This window comes from Grammomys surdaster, unplaced genomic scaffold, assembly GCF_004785775.1.
Source record: "Grammomys surdaster isolate TR1022 unplaced genomic scaffold, NIH_TR_1.0 186, whole genome shotgun sequence".
Lineage (NCBI taxonomy): Eukaryota > Metazoa > Chordata > Mammalia > Rodentia > Muridae > Grammomys > Grammomys surdaster.
In genome coordinates this window covers 2,641,020-2,654,149 of record NW_021604631.1, presented here as the reverse complement: position 1 = coordinate 2,654,149, position 13,130 = coordinate 2,641,020, and the positions used below count along the sequence as shown (strand labels likewise).

General features: G+C 47.8%; 1 protein-coding gene, 1 long non-coding RNA gene and 1 pseudogene across 2 annotated transcripts in view; 1 reads left to right on the top strand and 2 right to left on the bottom strand.

Annotated features, from left to right (window-relative positions):
* Positions 1 to 13,130, top strand: part of Slc13a4 (solute carrier family 13 member 4) — a 42,023-nt gene that overhangs the window by 11,221 nt on the left and 17,672 nt on the right. The window contains 3 exon segments of the mRNA XM_028768416.1: positions 10,118 to 10,254; positions 12,153 to 12,325; positions 12,456 to 12,516. Of these exon segments, the coding sequence (XP_028624249.1) occupies positions 10,118 to 10,254; positions 12,153 to 12,325; positions 12,456 to 12,516 (371 nt within the window).
* Positions 307 to 2,231, bottom strand: LOC114622058 (annotated as a pseudogene).
* LOC114622059 lies at positions 10,091 to 11,449 on the bottom strand. The gene is made up of 3 exons (XR_003711536.1): positions 11,359 to 11,449; positions 10,639 to 10,934; positions 10,091 to 10,368 (listed from the first exon to the last, which is right to left on the bottom strand). It is a non-coding gene; the product is annotated as an uncharacterized LOC114622059 (long non-coding RNA).

The following is a 13,130-nucleotide window of genomic DNA, read 5'->3' as shown; positions in this document are numbered from 1 at the left end:
TTCATGGGGTGAGGGGAAGGGGAAGGAAGCTAGGCAACAGCTATCCAAGTCCGGCCCCTTTGCACAGACATGAAGGCCAACCAATAAGGAGGCTCTTTGGAGGCAATGGTTTGGGAAGGGGGCTTTTTATCTTGAAAGGAATAGCCTTCATGTCTGATTAGGTATTGCTATCCATTAGGAGAGTGGTATTAAGAAGACGTATTTTCTCTTTTGAGGCAGAAATCTTTTTTTTTAATTTTGAAATTATTTTGATTTAGAAATAAAAAACCTCATAGGAAGATGGAAAGAAACAACAAACACAAAGCATCCAGGCAACGTTTTACTCCATGACCTTGTCACCCCGATTGGTTCACTCGTCCCATGATGAGAAGGGACTCAGCCACCCACAATAATGTTGTTAACAGGGACATGGATCAGTTTCACAGAGAAGCCAATGAAGCCCATGACAGCAGATCCTATCGCTGTGGCCATGGCGAGTTTCTGGAATTCTTTTCTGTCTGGCTTGGTGCATCTTTTAACCAGCCGAATCGAGTCCTTTACAAACTGCCGACTTGGCTCGACCAACTGCATGACCTGATCCATGTTTGTGGGATGGAGGTTTGAGAGGGTAGAGACACGTAGCTTAGGAGAAAAATTGAGCCCCTGAGGCAGAAATCTTAATCCACCCCTATCTTTAGGTGGTTTTGACTGGTCTATTTAGCAATTGGGGTATAAGGAACAGCTTAGTCCAAATATGGTCTGTTCAGCTGACCATAGCTCAGATTAAAGGAAAATGTTAACAGGATAGAAGACATAGGTAATATCTCCTTGTGGGCCAGATAGCTACAGCAGAAACACCCATTCCTCCATCTCTAGGTATGCCCTTACACCAGCATCATGGCTCACAGGGAAAAGCAAGGTATTTCTCCCCAGGAGCCTCCAAGTCACCTATACATGCCGTGCCTAACCAGCTCCTGCTCCTCCCTCCCCTGGCTGAGACTTGTCCTCTCCGTTCCTTCACCCTTAAAGCCCTATGACTCAGTTACACTCTGGTAAAATGTTTCTGAAGACTTCACCTAAGAGTAGCTCTCTTCCCTCTGAGCTAGCTTGATGTTTTCATCAAGATGGTACGTAGCATCTCTTTAAGTAGTATGTAACAGATGTAGCCTTCTGTAGACACACATTCTCCAGAATGTGTAGTGTCTCGGGGCCTGTTTGTGTCCCAGTGCCCTCGGGCCTCAGTTCTCAGTTGCTGTTGCTCCTTGTGGCTGGAAAGATCCTGGTCTCCATGAAAGCATGTGAATGGGTCTATCCGGCCCTGGGCCTGTAGCTTTAGTCCTTTAGATCATTCCCTTGGGATTCTGAGTTCTAGATCTTCCATTCAGGATGGTACGGTACCCAGCGGGATGAGCAAAGTAAATACGCCATTTCTGCCCACTCAAGTCTTATTTCTGGCCTTCCTGAGTTCCCCTCCACCTGAAACTGTTTGTAGGAGTCAGAGCACTGGAGAAGAACAGAATCCGTCCAATAAGAGGGTAAGATAGCTGTAGCTGTAGATGCAGACATAGAAAGAGATGGCTTTGCTGTAAGGAATTGCCTCTACCATGCTACTGAAACATTCCGTGACCCGCTGCTGCTGCAGGAGTCCCAGGGGGACACTGGGTGTGAGTGCTGTGAGCCCATTGACTAGAGGACCAGGGGAGCTAGTGGCCTAAATCCCAGCCCAGGAGCTGAAAATAAGATGCGAGATTCTGGCCACAGAACTGGGGAAGGGAGCTTCTTCCCCAACCTGTTCGCTTTATGCCAGACTCCATGGAGCACCATCTCCAGGCACTGTGTTATTTAATCTTCAAAAAGGAGCCACTGTTTTCTACCCTTGTTTTATAGAGGAGGAAACTGCAGCTCAGAAAGGTTAAGTAACTTACCCAAGGTTGCCCAGTTAGTAAGCAATAGAACCAGGTCTTGTGTCTAGGGGTATGTAATTCTAAAACCTGAACTCTTGGTCCCTGAGCCATCTGTACCAAAAGCTTCCATTTGGTTAATAATTGATGGGCACAGTACCTCAGTCTGCACAGGGAGCTCTTCCAGAGGTGAGTTGGTCAGAACATCAAAGATCTGGATCCTGAAAAGCATGGGGAATGAAGAAACAATGCAGGGAGACATGTTTTCTGGCTTCTGTGCCTAGTATGGCAGGCTCAATCCAAACAAACCAATGGCAGGGCTTGAAGGAGCTCCCTACCATAAGTACCGTGCATAAGGGAAACTGAGGAACTGGTTGCTGGGCACAGTCCTCGTATTCCTGTTCCAGAAGATTTGAGCCAAATGACCACATCAGGGACACTAGAATAAAGATAGACTTTGTGCCTTGGCAGATGATCAGACACTAAAGTCCCCTTGACTTTAGGATTCTGCCATTTAATTTTTGACTAGGTCTTTGTGTCTAGCCTAAGCTGGCCTCAACAATCATCCTGTCTCTGCCTCCAGAGAGCTGAAATTACAGGGTAACATTCCAAACATTCTCCCCCATACCTCCTACAATCTTCCCATGAGCACCCAGTAAAACCTCCCTCTGCTGGTGTGCAGGACTCCATCCTGGATTTTAGTTGGTGTTTGCATCTCATTTTGTTTGTTTGGACTCCACTGTGATTCTTACTGATCTTAGATCTGTCTTTTAAAAGTCTTCTCACCCTTACTACTGGGAAGCCCAGGCACAGAAACTACTTTTAATAGTATTTGCATGTTCTGACTGTACACAAACCCCTTCTGTCATCCTCTCCTGTCAGTATGCCAGTGTCCCTGCACTGCAAGCCACTGGGCAAGCCTCACTCAGATTCAAGGTCCTACCAGGGCAAGAGAGTCTGGAGGCGACCCCCACTGGGATAGCAGCCATGTCCCGCTGGTGTCTGATGTCATCAATCTGCTTCCCTGCTGGCTCCCAGTCTTTCTGACCCTCTGGATGCCTGCCTGTTGTACAAACCCCGGCTATCTCTGTTTGTTCAACCCTGGAGGCATTCCCCACCCGACTCTCAAGACCAGAAAAGCCTCTATTCCACATGGAGGCTGACCCTCCTCCTGCATGCAGGCCCTTCGGGGATGCGGGCTGCAGATCAGGTGTGCGCGCAGCAGGTCAGGTGGGCCATTGGCCAAAAACTCAGCCTGTCCATCAGCCTCAGGTGACCTTCATATTCAGATTTCATGTCAAACTGCGTACACCCTGTAGCCTTTGAGGCTAATTTCATGTTTCTGTGGAAGAAAACAACTTCTTCTGAGCCAACACCAGACCAAACTTCATACCTGATCTCAGACCCCAGCCCCTGCCTCTCAGCCTTGCTACTCTGAGCACTTCACACACTCCCAGATCAGCAACTGGAGAATAAGGTCAGGATCTCCAGCCATATGGCAGCTAGGCCAGCTTTGAGGTCTCCTGGATACCCATCTAGATCTTCGTAATAAGGAAGAGTCTTACGTGTTTGTTTCTTTTTTAATTTTTAATTTTTCACGTACGCGTAATGAGTGTATGGCTGGTGAGTCTATGTGTGTTGTATTCATGCAGGTGCCCTTGAAGCCAGAGATCTGTCAGATCCCCTGGAGCTGGAGTTACTGACAGTTGTGAGCCACTTGATGTTGAGTGCTAGGAACTAAATGCAGGTTCTCCGGACAAGCAGCAAATGCTCTTTACCACAGAGCCATCTCTCCAGCACCCCCACCCCCCAAAAAATATTTTTATAAGCAGCAGTACCTTTTTTTCTCCTTTCTTTTTTTTCTTTCTGTAGTTCTTCATTTATTTGTTGAGGGGTAAGGGATCTTACTATGTAGCCAAGGCTAGCCTCAAACTTTTAATCAAACTTTTAACTGCCTCAGTTGGTATTACAGATGAGTAACACAAGACCCAATCTTAAAACACTCAATGTACAGAAGAGGAGAAAGAGCGAAGCCTACTCGAATAGGGAGTGGGAGCCTAGCATGCCAGTTGCTTAGATTAGTCCCTGATCATTTCCTTCCCCCGGCTACCCTTAGAATTTGCTGTAACAGTGTGTCCCCAGGAAGGAAGATCAGGTGATGAGGAGCCGGAGGCCCTGCAGGACATTCTCAGTGTGATGACATCACAGCCTGTAGGGCACGGCAGAGAGAGGGGCAGACATTGGCGGCCATGGTGTCTTCCTTAGACACTAGCCAGGGTATGTACTGTCCCTGGCTCTGACAGGGCTCAGTGTTAATGGAGAGCTGAGTCAGGCGTCCAGTTCTGGATGTGTCCAACCTGTGGCCCTCAGACCGCATGCACCCTAAAATAGCTATGAGTGCAGTTCAACATAAAATGTAAACTGGGGCTGTGGAGATGGTTTAGTGAGTTAGAGAACTTTCTGGGGCAAGGGGATTTGAGTTCAGTTCTCCAGCATCTATGAGGTATGGCTGCAGGTGTTAGGAACCCTAGTACTGTGGGTGAGAGAAAGGTGAATTTGGGGGACTCGGCCAGCCAATCTGGTGAAAACAAAACTAGCAAGCTTTGGGCTCAGTGAGAAGTTTGCTTGCATTGTAAAACCTGCCAAGTTGGAAGTACCTACCCTATCCCACCTCAACCTGACCCCAGCCCTACCCGTGGGCACTGTGAGGCCCCTGTGCTGGTCTTGGTGTGAAACTGCCTATCACAGAACCAGGTAAGAACAAGGGGTTGGCCATCCGTTTGCCCCCCAGGAGGATATCCCCAAGAAAGGTTAAAGCCCACATTCTTTGTGAGGAAAATAGCAAGATGAAGTTATATCTGGATTTCCATTCTCAGACTTCTTGGAAGAGAGCCACAATCTCCTTCCTCCCACTACCAAAAAGAAAAAAAAAGTTAAAAATTAATTAAAGTGATACTTCACAGTCCTCTTCCCACACACCCTTATACATTATACATAGGGACTGTGTCCCAAGTCACCCTCTGGTTGCCTAGAAACATGGAACATCAAATACTAGATAAATTATCTTGCTTGGTGCCCTGTAGTTTCACCACCGACAGCCAGAGTTCCCGTGTCCTTCTGGAGCTCAAGCCTGCCACCACCTTTGTCTCACGCCACTCCTTGCCTTAGGATGACCATTAACTATGAGTCACCTGAACACAGGTGCTACTACAGTACACCAGTGACTGTAATGACTAATATAGCTGTTATTCGGCTGGTGGGGGAGCAGCCTATACAGAGTAGATACATGGGGATAGCCCATGGGCCAAATGCGAGACAGGAGAGTTCATACTCCTCTAGGAAGAATACAAGTTAAAACGTAGAGATTGTTTCTGGAATTTTCCATTTAATATTTGTTAACTACTCTTAGCCACGAGTCACTAAAACCACAGGAAAGTAAAACTGCAGGTAAACAGATGGCTGTGTCCAGGTAGTCATCAGTAGATTTGTGTCCAGGTAACGTAATATTTAAAACTAATTAAGGTCTCATCTGCAATTCTTTAACACAAGACTAGTCAATAGGCATCCTGTCCCACAGGTTGATAGCTCTTTGGGAGCAGTCCCTCTCACTGAGGAAACCTGGAAGGATCCCTTCCAGGTCTGGTCTGTCTTTCCTGACATTTTCTTCTCTTATTTCCTTCATTTGCTTGTGCTGGCCTGCCAGAGCCCTAGCCTCACTCCCCACCCCCTGGCTTTGAGTTCTTTAATAAGTACTTCTTGCTGATCCGTCTGAGGGCCCAGCTGTTCTGTCTCACTCAAGGCCGCCAAGGCCATGACTATTATTTAGTGAGTTATATATCTCTGCTGTTGCTATTTCATTGGCCAGAGGGACCACTATGGAGTCCATTAGCTTGTCATGGAGCCTGCAGCTCCTGGGTGAGACAGGTGGGAGTGAGGCAGGGGTAACAGCCACTGGCTAATCTCCAGAGCCCAGGCTCTTCACTGTACCCCTCTGTAATGGCATCTTTTCAAGGGGACCCATCTGTTCTAAAAAACACTTATTCACTCCAAGGTCAAGAGTGTGATAGCCTGAGGAAAGCCAGAGAACCGAAAGGCAGAGAAAGCATTGACTGCTCACACTCATCACAAATCCGTGTGCTTTCTTCCTGGGAGGAGTGCTGTTAGAACCTAGTGCTGCTTTGCAGGTAACTCTAACAGGTTCTGCTATTAAGTCTTCCAAGCCAGTGAGTACTGAAACTTGGGGAAAGGATGGCTGAGGATGTTTGTCCTGATAAAGGACACTGCATGGCCTGAGACTAAGACAGAAAATGTGTAAGATGTGGACAGGGGAAGGGAGAGTCAGAACTGACAGCAGCTAGTCGGGTGTGCTCGCCACTGTGTGGGCACTGCTGGGCCAAAGTTCCAAAACTGTCACTGCAGCATGCTTTAGAAAGTGGTTAAGATAATCCTCAGGAATCTGGAGACTTGGAGATTCCCTGGAGGAGTTCTAAATAAGCAAGTTTACAGTGGAAGAGAAGTCAGTGCACTAGAAAGGTTGTAGACACCACCCCTGAGCAAGGTTTTCATTTACCATTGTGAACAGCAGGCCTGTGGGTGGCTTTGCTCTGTTCATGAGCCTGCTCAGTGTGCTGCTGATCTCCCCAGACTAGGTCCAGTTTTGAGCAAGTACCCAGGAACAGGAAGAGGCACCAGAAATCCTGGTTGTTGATGTGGCAGGCCATGCTAGCTAGGTTTGCAACTGGCATTTAATCTTGGCAACAACATTACAAGGTAGGAATTTACATAATCCTGTTTTTCATTTACAGAATAAAACTGAGGAGGGTTGCATAATCTTCCTAGGGTAACTGGCTCTGGAATTCTCATTCCTTCTACTTAAGGATGCTACCTTTGAATGCACAGCCTCTAGCCAGAGCCCCTGGCTCAGATACAAGAGTTCAGGGAGGGCATTTGAATTGATTTAAACCCATCAAACAATGAGAAAACAACACAAAGCTAATAACATACTGGAGCCGAGTCTTTGATTGGCACCAGGCCTCAGCAGTTACAACCAGGGTCAGGACTGTGAGTGTGAGGGTTGGAAACGTGTGCTGGCCAGTGCTTTCTGGACACTGACTGGTCTGCTCCCAACTGGTTTCCAGTTGACCCACCTTATACAGCATGTTACCTCGCAGGTTTCAGCTTCATCTGTGCTCGGATACCTGCCTCTGCCCTTGCACTGTGACCTAAGACATGTTCCTCAAACGCTCTGAGTTTGCTCATCTTAAAGTTAAACTCAGCCAGTATATGTCCAATAGGACAGACAGGTGCAGGACTCAGAAGAGCAAGCAAATGCAAACTGTGAAATTCATGGAATGGGGAAGGTGCCCTAGTCTACCTGAAGTTCCTCCTCTTACTCTTGGGTGGGACCCAGAGAAAGGTTTTACCTCTGTATAGCATTCACTGAGCCTTCTAAAAGACATCACAGACAAACTGGTGTTATGGGATGTCACATGCCAAAGAAACAGAGAACACATTGTTACCAGTCTTCCCAGGAAAAAAGTTATGGTTTCATCAACTCTTCACCAGCAGAGAATGGGATCGTGGTGTGATAGAGGGACTGCTCCCCACACTTTCCATGTCTCATGTCTGCTATGGGGTTCCCCCTTGGCAGACAAAGGAAAATACAACCTTGTCCCCAAGCTAACTCACAGAGGCCTAAGAAAGAAACTAGAAAGGTACTTGATCCCCACAGTGAGCCTGCAAGCATCCAGCTATGCTCACTCCTCCTAAGTCAGTGTCTTTCCCAGAAAGGATTCAAGCCACTCACAGTAGAAGACCTTCTATGGCCCCTAGGACCATTAGTGACCGTGATCAGCTGAGAGGTAAGCTTGGGACAAGAGCTAGGTCCACCAGAAGCACAGGTCTCTGCCTCCTAGAAAACGGTTACAGGCATGAATCATGTCAACTCAAGCCAATGAGATTGTCATGGGACAAAAGAGAATGAAGAGCCATGGAGCGGGTGCTTTTGCTGTGGCCGTGTTGGGTTATTTGAACAAAGTTTAAAACTGAGTGATAACAGAGAACCTACCGTGAAAGCCAGCAGACTCCTTCCTTACTGCTCTTTTACCGAGTCCCTCCCATCCAGCCTCAGACTCCCTACCTTCCAACTCGGCTACCCCTTGGCATTAATCACCATATCCCGACACGCTGTTGCATTAGTTGTTGTCATTACTAGATGACACTTCTCACTATGACAGATGAGCGCTATGTTCCCTGACACCTCCCACTGCGTCTCGCTTCACTCTCCAGTCAGTAACTAACTGGATTTGGGGTGGGGGGAGGTGTCTGTGTGTGTGTGCATGACTGTGTATGTGCCTGTGTATGCATGTGCATGTGTGTGCATGTATGTGTATGACTGCATGTGTGTATATGCCACCGTGTACGTATGGAGGTCAGAGAACAATTTTAAGGAAATAGTTCTTGCTTTCCACCTTGTTTGAGGCAGGGTCTCTCTTGTTTCTGCCACAATGTGACAGTGTAGCTGACCCAAGAGCTTCCGGATGACTCTGTCTCTGCCTCTCATCCTCCCGACAGGAGTCCTGGGATTGCAGATGAATGCTACCAAATTTAGCTTTTAACATGGGTTCTGGCCAGCTGGCATATACTTTTATCCAGCAAGCCATTTTCCTAGCCCCTCAACTTTTTTACATTCAATAATCAAAAGATAACTCCTAATGTGGATGAAGATACACACACACACACACACACACACACACATACACACATATACATATATATATGACTTCCACATATTTTACTATATGTAAATGTCCTTTACAGCTCGATTATTTTTCCTGCGGTTAAAATTGTTCTTGCTTTGTCACCTTAAAATACATTTTAGGTTGAAAATTCATCTCCCCACTTTCTGCCATGGATCCTCCAACTATGTGACTATTAGTTATTGGATATCTGCTTTTGCATGTTATTTCGCTGTTGGCAATCCGAAGGTTTTACTAAAAGACTGAAGAGGTGGATATAAAAACTCAGCCAACCCGCAGTACACTCCTGATCTCAGCCTTGCCCCGAGCACTCCATGGTGTGTGGAATTAACTAAAGCTGCAATCCCAGCCTAGCCCTGAGTGTTCTGCAGTGCAAGGAATTAATAGTGTCCCCAGGGAGCAATCAGAGGCTACAAGCAAAGGAAGGTGTTCTGGAGGGCACCAGGCCTGAACCTGGCTTTGAAGTTTGTTCTGAATGTACAATCAGAGATGAAGACGGAATGTTCCAAGTGAGAACGTAGCAGGACATAAATGATAAGGAAAGGGATGCTGGGAACAGGCAGCGAGGAAAGGGATTCTGGGAATGAGTGGTGAAGAAAGGAATTCTGGGAACAGAATGATCTAACAAGAATGGGGCGAGATGTACAGGGGAGACAATGTGGACAAGAAGGGAGGGCTAACTAAAGTGAAGGATAAAAAATATAACTTTATTCTTTCTTTATTAATGTATCAGTTCTTTCTCATTTGAGTGAAATAGAGGAGAAAAGGAAATCAAATTGTAAAAGCACCCTCAAGAATTCTATCCCCCCTCCAAAAAATAAAATAAATATAAATAAATAAAAATTTAAAAAAAGAATTCTATCCCACTGAGTGTGGCAGTAAGTCTAGTTCTTAGTTTTTGAGACAGGGTTTCTCTGTGTAGCCCTGACTGTCCTGGAACTCATTCTGTAGACCAAGCTGGCCTCAAAGTCAAAGATCCACCTACCTCTGCCTCCCGAGTACTGGGATTAAAGGCATGCACCACCAACACCTAGTGGAGTTGCTATTTTTTTTTAAAGATTTATTTATTTATTATATATGAATACACTGTAGCTGTCTTCAGACACACCAGAAGAGGGCATCAGATCTCATTACAGATGGTTGTGAGCCACCATATGGTTACTGGGATTTGAACTCAGGACCTCTGGAAGTGCAGTCAGTGCTCTTAACCACTGAGCCATCTCTCCAGCCCCCGAGTTGGTATTTTTAAATAATCAACTGTCTTAGCTAGCGGTAGAATGCTTGTCCAGCATGGGAAAGGCCCTGGGTTTGATCTCAGAGCTGAAGAAGATAAGGAAATACTCAGTTATTTGAATAAGCCCCCCACCCCCCCACCCCCCCACCCCCGCTCCTGCTTCACAAGCCTCTGACTCTGAGAACACACTGTACTGGCCATGGCCTTCTCCCGGCTGGTGACCGGCCTTCCTGACCTCCCTACAGGTGGCGGCTGAGTACTTCAAGAACACCACGCTGCTGTTGGTGGGCGTCATCTGCGTGGCAGCAGCTGTGGAGAAGTGGAATTTACACAAGCGCATCGCCCTGCGCATGGTCTTGATGGCTGGAGCCAAGCCTGGCATGTGAGTCACGTGTGGGGTCCTGGGGCAGTGACCCGAGTCACAGCAGGAGGTGTCCTTGAGCTCCTCTGCCGAGTGGGAGATGACATCAGAATGATGGACTCCTACCTCCCGCACCTGTGAGAGAGATCCCGATAACCGAGGGATACAGATCTGAACAGTAGCCCTGATGCTACTATCACCTGAATTTAAGGAATTCTCTTGACAACCTGGACAACAGCAAGGACAGCGGGTTTGCGACACCTGAGGGCCTTGTTAAAAAGCACAAAGTGGACCAACAGAAACAGTTTCTCAATGTTTGCCTGTAGGTTAGAGTGCACACAGATCAAAGAATTAGGTGGCTTTTCGTTGTCATTTAAGAAGCCATGAGTATCTCCTCCCGTCTACCTGAGTTGCTAAGGGCAGTGGAGCAGAACGCTTCAGACCACAGATCCATCAGGCCTGTCGTCTCCGACCATGCCTCACATGCTCCTTCTTTCTCCTTCCACTCTGCCATTAAGAGGCCCACCAAGGGGACATCCTCACCCTCACAGCATACGTGAGGGCGGCAGAGTGGACAGTTTAGCGTAGCCTCGTTTCCGCTGCACCAGACCTCCTTCGCTCCTCTTCCCTTTCTCCACTCCTAGTTCACACACAGGTCTCACCAGTCCGATGTAAGCTGCCTCACCAGCTGGAAGGACAGACTAGAAACAATGTAGCATTGTTTTCAGCATTAGTCTTTCAGACTAATGTTGGGACTCTGAATCCTGTCCCTGCCTCCCAGGTTGCTAAGCAGAGCCTTGCTAACGACAGCTTAATCCACACAGGCCCTACAACCATCTGCCCACTCAGCTTCCTAGGCACACGGGGACATTTCTTCCAACATAGTGGGGCCTTGTGGCTCCTTTGTCTCTCCTCTGTTTTGTTTTGTTTCCCTTGTGGTACTGGGGGAGAGGTGGGGAGAATGAATGGAGCAAACCCATGCGCTTGCCCTAAGCAAGCACTCCAGCCCCGAGCCACGTCTCCAGCCCCTGCATAGCTCTTGAAGACTTTATACTCCTCAACAAGAATGTTCACCTGTCTGTTTGCCTTCTTCCCTGTTTACCACACCACCCAGCAAATTCGTACCGGCACAGGACGCTATCGGCGGGTGCACCAAACATAAGAGCTATGTCGCTGTCAGCTTAAACAAAACACTGCCAGGACTCATCCCTGCTTGGGCACAATCCACACATGTGCTGTCCCCAGACTGTGCAAAGTCATCTGAAATATAAACAAGTCATCTTTGTCTCCACCTCTCTTAGGCAACGGGCCCCAGGTCTGCACAGGCAACAGTTTGCACCGTGCTTCAAAGTCAAAGGGAAATCTTTTGAAGGTTATTTTTGTTCTGTGCTCCTCCAAGCTTGACTCTTTCAGAGACCAGCTGGAGACACGCACACAAGCGGCGACAGGGGGAGACTTCTGTGGCTTTGCAGCCATCCTTGCAGCTAGTTGGCACTGGGACAAGTCGTGGGAGAACCAAGTGCCAGGCATTTATCTCTGTTTGCTCCCAAATAACTATGCTGACTTGCACAGAGCATGGGGTGCCCTAGACTTGCTGGCTGCAGGGGGAGGGGAAAGAATCCCCTTATGCACATGAGACACACCACAGAGCTCCACCTAACGTCCACACAGAGAGAAGGGAGCAACCACTGAGTCCATAGCCTGGGACCTTTCTATCAAAGCTATCCCTTCCTTCTTTAAAAGCCTTCTTTCTGGCCAAAGTCACTAGTCACATTATGGGACTTGTTTGCTAGACCAAAGCTAAAATAAAGGGTTCCTCTGCACCAAGCTCTGGGAGTTTGAAGCTGAGTAGCACCTAGGGGTCATAAGCATCACAATTCAGCAGGATAATGCTCTGCTCTAACTGTCCTGTCCTCCAGGCTACTGCTATGCTTCATGTGCTGTACCACTATGCTGTCCATGTGGCTCTCCAACACCTCCACCACGGCCATGGTGATGCCCATTGTGGAGGCGGTGCTGCAGGAGCTGATCAACGCCGAGGAGGAACAGCTGGTGGCGGGCAACTCCAGCACTGAGGAGGCGGAGCTCATGGGTACAGTTCACTGGGGCTCATCCTCCCGCCCAAATCCCCTGCCAGTCCCCTGCCCTGAGCCCCGGTCTTCCACATACGGGGTCCACTCCAGCCTTAGTTTTCACTTCCTGTGTTTCCTTACACACTTTAGGGGTTGACATAAGCGTAAGCAACAGACAAACTTCCGTGGAACTCATCTTTGTCAACGAAGAGTGAGTATGACCATCCTCTCCCCAGACAGAGCCTCTTGGGCCTGTTGGAGAGGACAGGAAAGAGAAGGACAAATGCATCTCCTTTAGACGGGTGTGCGAAGCTCGCCACCTTGTTTCCATCCATAGAACCTACCTTTCAAGATCGTGAGGGGGCCTCCCCTAATTCCAGAATACTTGGGAATAAGGAGGAATTGAAGGGCCGAGCGGTGGTGGCGCACGCCTTTGATCCCAACACTTGGGAGGCAGAGGCAGGTGGATTTCTGAGTTTGAGGCCAGCCTGGTCTACAGAGTGAGTTCCAGGACAGCCAGGGCTACACAGAGAAACCCTGTCTCGAAACACCCCCCCCAAAAAAAAATGGAATTAAAAAGACCAAGGTTAAATCCAAGTAGATATAGGAGCCACCCTATGGCTGCCAAGTACAATTACATCTGTACTGATGTGGCTAGAATACTAGGGGACAGTTTTTGACATTCTGTTTGATCCTCTAGAAAGGTGACACTAAGAAAGGAGAAACACAGTCTTGAGTATTCATATACTGTGGGGTCCATCAACAGCTGATTTCTTTCCAGAGAGAGAGAGAGAGAGAGAGAGAGAGAGAGAGAGAGAGAGAGAG